Here is a 13,878-nt window from a genome sequence, read left to right as displayed (position 1 = left end):
TATAGTGAATAGCAGCTCCTGTATATTATAGAGAATAGCAGCTCCTGTGTATATTATAGTGAATAGCAACTCCTGTGTATATTATAGTGAATAGCAGCCCCTGTGTATATTATAGTGAATAGCAGCTCCTGTGTATATTATAGAGAATAGCAGCTCCTGTGTATATTATAGTGAATAGCAGCTCCTGTGTATATTATAGTGAATAGCAGCTCCTGTGTATATTATAGTGAATAGCAGCTCCTGTGTATATTATAGTGAATAGCAGCTCCTGTGTGTATTATAGTGAATAGCAGCTCCTGTGTATATTATAGTGAATAGCAGCTCCTGTGTATATTATAGTGAATAGCAGCTCCTGTGTATATTATAGTGAATAGCAGCTCCTGTATATTATAGTGAATAGCAGCTCCTGTGTATATTATAGTGAATAGCAGCTCCTGTGTATATTATAGTGAATAGCAGCTCCTGTGTATATTATAGTGAATAGCAGCTCCTGTGTATATTATAGTGAATAGCAGCTCCTGTTTATATTATAGTGAATAGCAGCTCCTGTGCATATTATAGTGAATAGCAGCTCCTGTTTATATTATAGTCAATAGCAGCTCCTGTCTATATTATAGTGAATAGCAGCTCCTGTGTATATTGTAGTGATTAGCAGCTCCTGTTTATATTATAGTGAATAGCAGCTCCTGTCTATATTATAGTGAATAGCAGCTCCTGTGTATATTATAGTGAATAGCAGCTCCTGTGTATATTATAGAGAATAGCAGCTCCTGTGTATATTATAGTGAATAGCAGCTCCTGTGTGTATTATAGTGAATAGCAGCTCCTGTGTATATTATAGTGAATAGCAGCTCCTGTGTGTATTATAGTGAATAGCAGCTCCTGTGTATATTATAGTGAATAGCAGCTCCTGTGTATATTATAGTGAATAGCAGCTCCTGTATATTATAGTGAATAGCAGCTCCTGTGTATATTATAGTGAATAGCAGCTCCTGTGGATATTATAAAGAATAGCAGCTCCTGTGTATATTATAGTGAATAGCAGCTCCTGTGTATATTATAGAGAATAGCAGCTCCTGTGTATATTATGGTGAATAGCAGCTCCTGTGGATATTATAGAGAATAGCAGCTCCTGTGTATATTATAGTGAATAGCAGCTCCTGTATATTATAGTGAATAGCAGCTCCTGTGTATATTATAGTGAATAGCAGCTCCTGTGGATTTTATAGAGAATAGCAGCTCCTGTGTATATTATAGTGAATAGCAGCTCCTGTTTATATTATAGTGAATAGCAGCTCCTGTGTATATTATAGTGAATAGCAGCTCCTGTATATTATAGAGAATAGCAGCTCCTGTGTATATTATAGTGAATAGCAACTCCTGTGTATATTATAGTGAATAGCAGCCCCTGTGTATATTATAGTGAATAGCAGCTCCTGTGTATATTATAGAGAATAGCAGCTCCTGTGTATATTATAGTGAATAGCAGCTCCTGTGTATATTATAGTGAATAGCAGCTCCTGTGTATATTATAGTGAATAGCAGCTCCTGTGTATATTATAGTGAATAGCAGCTCCTGTGTGTATTATAGTGAATAGCAGCTCCTGTGTATATTATAGTGAATAGCAGCTCCTGTGTATATTATAGTGAATAGCAGCTCCTGTGTATATTATAGTGAATAGCAGCTCCTGTATATTATAGTGAATAGCAGCTCCTGTGTATATTATAGTGAATAGCAGCTCCTGTGTATATTATAGTGAATAGCAGCTCCTGTGTATATTATAGTGAATAGCAGCTCCTGTGTATATTATAGTGAATAGCAGCTCCTGTGTATATTATAGTGAATAGCAGCTCCTGTGTGTATTATAGTGAATAGCAGCTCCTGTGTATATTATAGTGAATAGCAGCTCCTGTGTATATTATAGTGAATAGCAGCTCCTGTGTATATTATAGTGAATAGCAGCTCCTGTATATTATAGTGAATAGCAGCTCCTGTGTATATTATAGTGAATAGCAGCTCCTGTGTATATTATAGTGAATAGCAGCTCCTGTGTATATTATAGTGAATAGCAGCTCCTGTGTATATTATAGTGAATAGCAGCTCCTGTGTATATTATAGTGAATAGCAGCTCCTGTGTATATTATAGTGAATAGCAGCTCCTGTATATATTATAGAGAATAGCAGCTCCTGTGTATATTATAGTGAATAGCAGCTCCTGTGTATATTATAGTGAATAGCAGCTCCTGTGTATATTATAGTGAATAGCAGCTCCTGTGGATATTATAGAGAATAGCAGCTCCTGTGTATATTATAGTGAATAGCAGCTCCTGTGTATATTATAGAGAATAGCAGCTCCTGTGTATATTATAGTGAATAGCAGCTCCTGTGTATATTATAGTGAATAGCAGCTCCTGTGTATATTATAGTGAATAGCAGCTCCTGTGTATATTATAGTGAATAGCAGCTCCTGTATATTACAGTGAATAGCAGCTCCTGTGTATATTACAGTGAATAGCAGCTCCTGTGGATATTATAGAGAATAGCAGCTCCTGTGTATATTATAGTGAATAGCAGCTCCTGTGTATATTATAGAGAATAGCAGCTCCTGTGTATATTATAGAGAATAGCAGCTCCTGTGTATATTATAGTGAATAGCAGCTCCTGTGTATATTATAGAGAATAGCAGCTCCTGTGTATATTATAGTGAATAGCAGCTCCTGTGTATATTATAGTGAATAGCAGCTCCTGTGCATATTATAGAGAATAGCAGCTCCTGTGTATATTATAGTGAATAGCAGCTCCTGTGTATATTATAGTGAATAGCAGCTCCTGTGTATATTATAGTGAATAGCAGCTCCTGTATATTATAGTGAATAGCAGCTCCTGTGTATATTATAGTGAATAGCAGCTCCTGTGGATATTATAGAGAATAGCAGCTCCTGTGTATATTATAGTGAATAGCAGCTCCTGTGTATATTATAGAGAATAGCAGCTCCTGTGTATATTAGAGAGAATAGCAGCTCCTGTGGATATTATAGAGAATAGCAGCTGCTGTGTATATTATAGTGAATAGCAGCTCCTGTGCATATTATAGAGAATAGCAGCTCCTGTGTATATTATAGTGAATAGCAGCTCCTGTGTATATTATAGTGAATAGCAGCTCCTGTGTATATTATCGTGAATAGCAGCTCCTGTGGATATTATAGAGAATAGCAGCTCCTGTGTATATTATAGTGAATAGCAGCTCCTGTATATTATAGAGAATAGCAGCTCCTGCGTATATTATAGAGAATATCAGCTCCTGTGTATATTTTTGTGAATAGCAGCTCCTGTGTATATTATAGTGAATAGCAGCTCCTGTGGATATTATAGAGAATAGCAGCTCCTGTGTATATTTTTGTGAATAGCAGCTCCTGTGTATATTAGAGAATAGCAGCCCCTGTGTATATTATAGAGAATAGCAGCTCCTGTTTATATTATAGAGAATAGCAGCTCCTGTGGATATTATAGAGAATAGCAGCCCCTGTGTATATTAGAGAATAGCAGCCCCTGTGTATATTATAGAGAATAGCAGCCCCTGTGTATATTAGAGAATAGCAGCCCCTGTGTATATTATAGAGAATAGCAGCTCCTGTTTATATTATAGAGAATAGCAGCTCCTGTGGATATTATAGAGAATAGCAGCTCCTGTGTATATTATAGAGAATAGCAGCTCCTGTGTATATTATAGAGAATAGCAACCCCTGTGTCTATTATTGAGTGTGTATTGCAGAGAATTCACATATACATACATTGTTCTGTGCCGATGTGGTGTCTGTGTGGACCTGACTGTTTGGTGGTGTTACCGCTCTGATTTCCAGCAGCTCCTCTGGCTGTGTGACGATTTCCAGACGGGCTTTGACATCTTCTGGTGAGGCGGGCACCTTGTCTGGGGAGGGGATGGGTTCCCGGGCCTCGTCTGTCACCTTCGCCAGCCTGCTCACCTCCAGCTGCAGCCCGCGTAGGATCTGCTGGTTGGCCCGGGCGATGGCGAGGGCCTCCTCAGCCGCGGAGGCCGCCGTCTGCAGACGCTGGTAAATGAGGTGGAGGAGCTGCTCCGTGCTGTTGACCGCCACGCCCTGGCCGCCCACAGTGACTGTGGCGGGGCCCTGGCTTTCGCCCGCGCCCGCTTCCTGCGTCACCTCCGCCCGCCCCGGGGCTGTGAATAGAATCGTGGCGCTGAAAGACATTCCCCACGGCTGTTGGAGGGCGGGGTGGGAAGTGCGAGCAAGGTCACGGGGCAGTGGGGGGAGGTTACCGAAGACGGGCCATCGGACTTTGGCCCGCTTCCTCTGCCTGTCCCGAGTTCTTCGTCCCCGGCTCCCACACCATCCAGCTCCAAGGATCTGCTCTCCGGAGGGCCTGGCTACGACGCGCACTCCGCTTGTGCTTTTTCACTCGCTCAAAGGGCCGCTACATCAGGATGCCATTTGGCCTCGCCACCTCCTTCACTCCCGCCTTTCGGGGAACAGCTTGCCTCTCTTTCTGTCTCACGCTCGGATCTTCTGCAAGAGACGGAGGGGGGAAATTACCGACCGTTCGGCGTTGCTCGTTTCCGCCCGTCCGAGTCACGCCTTCTTTCAATTAGAGCTCAAAGAGAAAGAGTAGAAACCATTTCACAGGGCATGTTCCATTCACTGGAACAGTCCATTCGGCCCATCTGCTCCATGCCAGTGTTCCTGCTACACACAAGCCTCCACCCACCCCCAACCATCACCATCTCTGTCTCCGTCTATTCCTCTCTGCCTCGTGTTTATCCAGCTTCCCCCTAAAATACATCGACACAGTTCACCTCAACCACTCCCTGTGATAGTGAGTTCCACATTCTCCCCACTCCCTGTGATAGTGAGTTCCACATTCTCCCCATTCCCTGTGATAGTGAGTTCCACATTCTCCCCACTCCCTGTGATAGCGAGTTCCACATTCTCCCCACTCCCTGTGATAGTGAGTTCCACATTCTCCCCACTCCGTGATAGCGAGTTCCACATTCTCCCCACTCCCTGTGATAGTGAGTTCCACATTCTCCCCACTCCCTGTGATAGCGAGTTCCACATTCTCCCCACTCCCTGTGATAGTGAGTTCCACATTCTCCCCACTCCCTGTGATAGTGAGTTCCACATTCTCCCCATTCCCTGTGATAGTGAGTTCCACATTCTCCCCACTCCCTGTGATAGCAAGTTCCACATTCTCCCCACTCCCTGTGATAGTGAGTTCCACATTCTCCCCATTCCCTGTGATAGTGAGTTCCACATTCTCCCCACTCCCTGTGATAGCAAGTTCCACATTCTTCCCACTCCCTGTGATAGCGAGTTCCACATTCTCCCCACTCCCTGTGATAGCGAGTTCCACATTCTCCCCACTCCCTGTGATAGTGAGTTCCACATTCTCCCCACTCCCTGCGATAGCAAGTTCCACATTCTCCCCACTCCCTGTGATAGTGAGTTCCACATTCTCCCCACTCCCTGTGACAGTGAGTTCCACATTCTCCCCACTCGCCGTGATAGTGAGTTCCACATTCTCCCCACTCCCCGTGATAGTGAGTTCCACATTCACCCCACTCCCTGTGATAGTGAGTTCCACATTCTCCCCACTCCCTGTGACAGTGAGTTCCACATTCTCCCCACTCCCCGTGATAGTGAGTTCCACATTCTCCCCACTCCCTGTGATAGTGAGTTCCACATTCTCCCCACTCCCCGTGATAGTGAGTTCCACATTCTCCCCACTCCCTGTGATAGTGAGTTCCACATTCTCCCCACTCTCAGCGATAGCAAGTTCCACATTCTCCCCACTCCCTGTGACAGTGAGTTCCACATTCTCCCCACTCCCCGTGATAGTGAGTTCCACATTCACCCCACTCCCTGTGATAGTGAGTTCCACATTCTCCCCACTCCCTGTGACAGTGAGTTCCACATTCTCCCCACTCCCCGTGATAGTGAGTTCCACATTCTCCCCACTCCCTGTGATAGTGAGTTCCACATTCTCCCCACTCCCCGTGTTAGTGAGTTCCACATTCTCCCCACTCCCTGTGACAGTGAGTTCCACATTCTCCCCACTCCCCGTGATAGCGAGTTCCACATTCTCCCCACTCCCTGCGATAGCAAGTTCCACATTCTCCCCACTCCCTGTGATAGTGAGTTCCACATTCTCCCCACTCCCTGTGATAGTGAGTTCCACATTCTCCCCACTCTCAGCGATAGCAAGTTCCACATTCTCCCCACTCCCTGTGACAGTGAGTTCCACATTCTCCCCACTCCCCGTGATAGTGAGTTCCACATTCACCCCACTCCCTGTGATAGTGAGTTCCACATTCTCCCCACTCCCTGTGACAGTGAGTTCCACATTCTCCCCACTCCCCGTGATAGTGAGTTCCACATTCTCCCCACTCCCTGTGATAGTGAGTTCCACATTCTCCCCACTCCCCGTGATAGTGAGTTCCACATTCTCCCCACTCCCTGTGACAGTGAGTTCCACATTCTCCCCACTCCCCGTGATAGCGAGTTCCACATTCTCCCCACTCCCTGCGATAGCAAGTTCCACATTCTCCCCACTCCCTGTGACAGTGAGTTCCACATTCTCCCCACTCCCCGTGATAGTGAGTTCCACATTCTCCCCACTCTCAGCGATAGCAAGTTCCACATTCTCCCCACTCCCCGTGATAGTGAGTTCCACATTCTCCCCACTCTCAGCGATAGCAAGTTCCACATTCTCCCCACTCCCCGTGACAGTGAGTTCCACATTCTCCTCACTCCCCGTGACAGTGAGTTCCACATTCTCCCCACTCTCAGCGATAGCAAGTTCCACATTCTCCCCACTCCCTGTGACAGTGAGTTCCACATTCTCCCCACTCCCTGTGATAGCGAGTTCCACATTCTCCCCACTCCCCGTGATATCGAGTTCCACATTCTCCCCACTCCCTGTGATAGCGAGTTCCACATTCTCCCCACTTCCCGCGACAGCGATGTCCACATTCTCCCCACTCCCTGCGATAGCGAGTTCCATTCTCCCCTATCCCTGCGACAGCGAGTTCCACATTCTCCCCACTTCCCGTGACAGCGATGTCCACATTCTCCCCACTCCTCGTGACAGCGAGTTCCACATTCTCCCCACTCCCTGCGATAATGAGTTCCACATTCTCCCCACTCCCTGTGATAGTGAGTTCCACATTCTCCCCACTCCCTGCGATAGCGAGTTCCACATTCTCCCCACTCCCTGTGATAGCGAGTTTCACATTCTCCCCACTCCCTGTGATAGTGAGTTCCACATTCTCCCCACTCCCTGCGATAGCGAGTTCCACATTCTCCCCACTCCCTGTGATAGCGAGTTTCACATTCTCCCCACTCCCCGTGATAGCGAGTTCCACATTCTCCCCACTCCCTGCGATAGCGAGTTCCACATTCTCCCCACTCCCTGTGATAGCGAGTTCCACATTCTCCCCACTCCCTGCGATAGCGAGTTCCACATTCTCCCCACTCCCTGTGATAGTGAGTTCCACATTCTCCCCACTCCCTGCGATAGCGAGTTCCACATTCTCCCCACTCCCTGCGATAGCGAGTTCCACATTCTCCCCACTCCCTGTGATAGTGAGTTCCACATTCTCCCCACTCCCTGCGATAGCGAGTTCCACATTCTCCCCACTCCCTGCGATAGCGAGTTCCACATTCTCCCCACTCCCTGCGATAGCGAGTTCCACATTCTCCCCACTCCCTGCGATAGCGAGTTCCACATTCTCCCCACTCCCTGCGATAGCGAGTTCCACATTCTCCCCACTCCCTGTGATAGCGAGTTCCACATTCTCCCCACTCCCTGCGATAGCGAGTTCCACATTCTCCCCACTCCCTGTGATAGTGAGTTCCACATTCTCCCCACTCCCTGCGATAGCGAGTTCCACATTCTCCCCACTCCCTGTGATAGCGAGTTTCACATTCTCCCCACTCCCCGTGATAGCGAGTTCCACATTCTCCCCACTCCCCGTGATAGTGAGTTCCACATTCTCCCCACTCCCCGTGATAGCGAGTTCCACATTCGCCCCACTCCCTGTGATAGCGAGTTCCACATTCTCCCCACTTCCCATGATAGCAAGTTCCACATTCTCCCCACTCTCCGTGATAGCGAGTTCCACATTCGCCCCACTCCCTGTGATAGTGAGTTCCACATTCTCCCCACTCCCCGTGATAGTGAGTTCCACATTCTCCCCACTCCCTGTGATAGTGAGTTCCACATTCTCCCCACTCCCTGTGATAGTGAGTTCCACATTCTCCCCACTCCCTGTGATAGCGAGTTCCACATTCTCCCCACTCCCTGTGATAGCAATTTCCACATTCTCCCCACTCCCTGTGATAGTGAGTTCCACATTCTCCCCACTCCCTGGGTAAAGAAGTTTCTCCTGAATTCCCAATTGGATTTTTCACTGACTGTCTTATATTGATGGCCCCTAGTTCTGGTCTCACCCGCAAGTGGAAACATCTTCTCTACGTCGACCTTATCGAAACCTTTCCATGAAATTAAAGACCTCGATCAGGTCACACCTCAGTGTGGCCTCTCCCAGGGAATAGAGTCCCAGCCTGTTCAATCTTTGCTGATAGTTATAACATCTCAGTTCTGGGATTATCCTTGGGAATCGTTTTTGCACCATCTCTCGTGCCTCTCGATCCAATTTATAACATGGAGACCGGAACTGTGAACAGTGTTCTGAGTGTGGTCGAACTGAGGGACATGGAGACTGGAACTGTGAACAGTGTTCTGAGTGTGGTCGAACTGAGGGACATGGAGACTGGAACTGTACACAGTGATCTGAGTGTGGTCGAACTGAGGGACATGGAGACTGGAACTGTGTACAGTGATCTGAGTGTGGTCGAACTGAGGGACATGGAGACTGGAACTGTACACAGTGATCTGAGTGTGGTCGAACTGAGGGACATGGAGACTGGAACTGTGTTCAGTGATCTGAGTGTGGTCGAACTGAGGGACATGGAGACTGGAACTGTGTACAGTGATCTGAGTGTGGTCGGACTGAGGGACATGGAGACTGGAACTGTGAACAGTGTTCTGAGTGTGGTCGAACTGAGGGACATGGAGACTGGAACTGTGAACAGTGTTCTGAGTGTGGTCGAACTGAGGGACATGGAGACTGGAACTGTGTACAGTGATCTGAGTGTGGTCGGACTGAGGGACATGGAGACTGGAACTGTGTTCAGTGATCTGAGTGTGGTCGAACTGAGGGACATGGAGACTGGAACTGTGAACAGTGTTCTGAGTGTGGTCGAACTGAGGGACATGGAGACTGGAACTGTACACAGTGATCTGAGTGTGGTCGAACTGAGGGACATGGAGACTGGAACTGTGTACAGTGATCTGAGTGTGGTCGAACTGAGGGACATGGAGACTGGAACTGTACACAGTGATCTGAGTGTGGTCGAACTGAGGGACATGGAGACTGGAACTGTGAACAGTGTTCTGAGTGTGGTCGAACTGAGGGACATGGAGACTGGAACTGTGAACAGTGTTCTGAGTGTGGTCGAACTGAGGGACATGGAGACTGGAACTGTGTTCAGTGATCTGAGTGTGGTCGAACTGAGGGACATGGAGACTGGAACTGTACACAGTGATCTGAGTGTGGTCGAACTGAGGGACATGGAGACTGGAACTGTACACAGTGATCTGAGTGTGGTCGAACTGAGGGACATGGAGACTGGAACTGTGTACAGTGATCTGAGTGTGGTCGAACTGAGGGACATGGAGACTGGAACTGTACACAGTGATCTGAGTGTGGTCGAACTGAGGGACATGGAGACTGGAACTGTGAACAGTGTTCTGAGTGTGGTCGAACTGAGGGACATGGAGACTGGAACTGTACACAGTGATCTGAGTGTGGTCGAACTGAGGGACATGGAGACTGGAACTGTGTACAGTGATCTGAGTGTGGTCGAACTGAGGGACATGGAGACTGGAACTGTGTTCAGTGATCTGAGTGTGGTCGAACTGAGGGACATGGAGACTGGAACTGTACACAGTGATCTGAGTGTGGTCGAACTGAGGGACATGGAGACTGGAACTGTGTACAGTGATCTGAGTGTGGTCGAACTGAGGGACATGGAGACTGGAACTGTACACAGTGATCTGAGTGTGGTCGAACTGAGGGACATGGAGACTGGAACTGTGTTCAGTGATCTGAGTGTGGTCGAACTGAGGGACATGGAGACTGGAACTGTGTACAGTGATCTGAGTGTGGTCGAACTGAGGGACATGGAGACTGGAACTGTGAACAGTGTTCTGAGTGTGGTCGAACTGAGGGACATGGAGACTGGAACTGTGAACAGTGTTCTGAGTGTGGTCGAACTGAGGGACATGGAGACTGGAACTGTGTACAGTGATCTGAGTGTGGTCGAACTGAGGGACATGGAGACTGGAACTGTACACAGTGATCTGAGTGTGGTCGAACTGAGGGACATGGAGACTGGAACTGTGTTCAGTGATCTGAGTGTGGTCGAACTGAGGGACATGGAGACTGGAACTGTGAACAGTGTTCTGAGTGTGGTCGAACTGAGGGACATGGAGACTGGAACTGTGAACAGTGTTCTGAGTGTGGTCGAACTGAGGGACATGGAGACTGGAACTGTGTACAGTGATCTGAGTGTGGTCGAACTGAGGGACATGGAGACTGGAACTGTACACAGTGATCTGAGTGTGGTCGAACTGAGGGACATGGAGACTGGAACTGTGTTCAGTGATCTGAGTGTGGTCGAACTGAGGGACATGGAGACTGGAACTGTGAACAGTGTTCTGAGTGTGGTCGAACTGAGGGACATGGAGACTGGAACTGTACACAGTGATCTGAGTGTGGTCGAACTGAGGGACATGGAGACTGGAACTGTGTTCAGTGATCTGAGTGTGGTCGAACTGAGGGACATGGAGACTGGAACTGTGAACAGTGTTCTGAGTGTGGTCGAACTGAGGGACATGGAGACTGGAACTGTGTACAGTGATCTGAGTGTGGTCGAACTGAGGGACATGGAGACTGGAACTGTGTACAGTGATCTGAGTGTGGTCGAACTGAGGGACATGGAGACTGGAACTGTGAACAGTGTTCTGAGTGTGGTCGAACTGAGGGACATGGAGACTGGAACTGTGTACAGTGATCTGAGTGTGGTCGAACTGAGGGACATGGAGACTGGAACTGTGTCCAGTGTAGGGAATAACATGTTGGCATGGATGGAAGATTGGCGAGCTATCAGGAAACAGAGAATAGGCACAAATGGGTCATTTTCTGGTTGGCAAGATGTAACAAGTGGTGTGCCACAGGGATCAGTGCTGGGGCCTCAACTTTTTACAATTTATATCAATGACTTGGATGAAAGGATGGAAGGTATGATTGCTAAATTTGCTGATGACACAAAGATAGGTAGGAAAGTAAGTTGTGAAGAGGACATAAGGAGGCAACAAAGGGATATAGATAGATTCAGTGAGTGGGCAAAGATCTGGCAAATGGAGTATAATATGGGAAAATGTGAAATTGTCCATTTTGGCAGGAAGAATAAAAAAGCATAGAATCTTAAATGGTGAGAGATTGCAGAGCTGCCCCTCCCCTCCCCTTCTTCCTCTACTGACCCTTCCCCTTGCTGACCCCTCCCCTTCTACCCCTACTGACCCCTCCCCTTCTACGCTTGCTGACCGCTCCCCTCCTTCCCCTTCTGCCCCTCCCCTCCTGACCCCTCCCCTTCTACCCCTACTGACCACTCCCCCCTACTGACCCCTCCCCTTCTACACCTGCTGACCACTCCCCTCCTTCCCCTTCTACCCCTCCCCTCCTGACCCCTCTCCTTCTACCCTTACTGACCGCTCCCCACTACTGACCCATCCCCTTCTACCCCTACTGACCGCTCCCCCTCTACCCCTACTGACCTCTCCCCCCTACTGACCCCTCCCCCTCCCCTCTGCTGAAGCCACCCCCCCTGCTGACCACTCCCATTCTACCCCTCTGACCCCTCCCCTCCCTCCTACTGACCCCTTCTACCCCTCCCTTTCTTCCCCTACTGATCCCCCCCCCATCATCCAGCCGCTCCCCTTCTCCAACAACCGACCCAGCCCCATCCCTCTGCTGACCCCTCTCCCTCTCCCTCCCCCAGCCAACGCCTCCCCCACTTGACCATCCACCTTTCCCGTTGCCAGCCCCACCCCCCCTCCCCTGCTGGTCCCACCCCCTGTCCACAGCTGGCCCCGCCCCTCGCTTGGCCCCGCCCCCTCCCCTGCTGGTCCCACCCCCTGTCCACAGCTGGCCCCGCCCCTCGCTTGGCCCCACCCCCCCTCCCCTGCTGGTCCCACCCCCTGTCCACAGCTGGCCCCGCCCCTCGCTTGGCCCCACCCCCCCCTCCCCTGCTGGTCCCACACCCCCCCCTCCCCTGCTGGTCCCACACCCTCCCCTCCCCTGCTGGTCCCACACCCTGTGCACTGCTGGCCCCGCCCCTCGGTTGGCCCCACCCTTTCTCACGTGCTGGCCCCACCCCTCGCTTGGCCCCACCCTTTCTCACCTGCTGGCCCCACCCCTCGCTTGGCCCCACCCTCACTGCCGTCTTGTCCCTCCCCTTTTGCTTCCCCCTTCTGGCCCCCCCCCCCCTCCGCGCGCTTGCGCTGCTCCTCCGCCTACGTCACTGACCCGGCGCGTGCTGGATTTGAAAACTAACGGCCGCCGCCGGGAGCCCGGATGTGGAGGGAGGTGGGGCCTCAGAGGCCCCGCCCCTTTTCTCCAGCCTTGCCGAAGCTTCTGGAAGCTGCAGCTTGGGGCCTGTGTACACCGCCTCAGACGGATATACAAAGTTTCCAACTTTCTCCAGGGGAAAGTTGAGGTCCTGATATTGGAATTCTTTTTGGAAAAAATACATTGAAACCTTCCTGATTGTACAATTAAAAATAACCTCACTCCCCCCACCCCCCCCCCCAATCATCCCCACACCCCGTGTACCCACCGGCTCCAGCTCCGTGTGCACAACGGCAAAGCGGCCGTGTACACACGCCGGGCCGGCCCCGGAGAAGAAACCCGCCCCCATCACCGCCTGAGAGTGGCCGCCCTGACTGTCCGTCAAAACGTTATTTCTCCTCTGACTGGCAGCAACCCCATCCATCAAAGCGCCTGCCGCCGCCACGATCCGATTGGCTGCGACTGCCCATGTACCCCGCCTCCCTGTCCATCAAGCTCCTGGTACACAGCCGCCAGCGGGAGAGCACGCCCGCTCCGCTCACTCTCCTCCGATTGGTTCATCGCGCTGTCGCTTAATCCCCGCGGCCAGTCGTCAGCCCGCCTTCTGACCCAGAATCCCGCCCCTGACATCTCATTGGTCAGCTTCCCGATCCGCGATCTGCTTGGCTGCGGCACCCCACGTGGCCTGCCTCCTTGTCAATCTAGCTTCTGGTGTACAGTGGCCACCAGGTGACTCACCCCGCCCCTTCTCCACCCTCCCCCCCTCCCCCTCCCCCCGCACTTGCAGTCTGTCTTCCGATAGGTTCCGTCAGGCTGTCAATTCGAGTCCGCGTACTCATTGGTCACCCCCGGCGTCAATCAGAGGACCGCCCGTCCCACCCGCACCCTTGGCGCTCATTCGCCCAGCCGGCAGCGTGAAGTCATACGCTGATTGGGGCATTGGTCTGCCCGTCACCGCCCCTCCGGCAGCTGATTGGTGGATACGTTATGGGGCGGGGTGGGAGGTGTGATGTTGTCCACACGGATTGGACGGGGCTTGTGTCAATCATCTAGCTTAGTCCTCGCCTTCTGATCGGTTGGGAGCCAATTGTATGAGGAGTGGGGGCAGGGCCAGCACCATTGAGGTGGTCAGTTTGGGAGTAATTGT

The 13,878-nt window shown here is 50.3% G+C and overlaps 1 protein-coding gene across 1 annotated transcript in view; it reads right to left on the bottom strand.

The window, feature by feature from the left end:
• LOC137359310 (uncharacterized protein C14orf93-like) overlaps nucleotides 1-13,204 on the bottom strand; it is a 49,845-nt gene extending 36,641 nt beyond the window's left edge. Inside the window, exons 1-2 of the mRNA XM_068025333.1 lie at nucleotides 13,000-13,204; nucleotides 3,793-4,545 (exon numbers count right to left, since the gene is read on the bottom strand). Coding sequence (XP_067881434.1) covers nucleotides 3,793-4,230 — 438 coding nt within the window. The 5' untranslated portion in view covers nucleotides 4,231-4,545; nucleotides 13,000-13,204. The remainder of the gene's footprint in view (nucleotides 1-3,792; nucleotides 4,546-12,999) is intronic.
• Between the last annotated feature and the right edge of the window lie 674 nt (nucleotides 13,205-13,878).

This window comes from Heterodontus francisci, unplaced genomic scaffold (assembly GCF_036365525.1).
Source record: "Heterodontus francisci isolate sHetFra1 unplaced genomic scaffold, sHetFra1.hap1 HAP1_SCAFFOLD_1545, whole genome shotgun sequence".
In the NCBI taxonomy this organism is placed as follows: domain Eukaryota; kingdom Metazoa; phylum Chordata; class Chondrichthyes; order Heterodontiformes; family Heterodontidae; genus Heterodontus; species Heterodontus francisci.
This window is presented reverse-complemented; position numbering and strand designations above follow the sequence as displayed.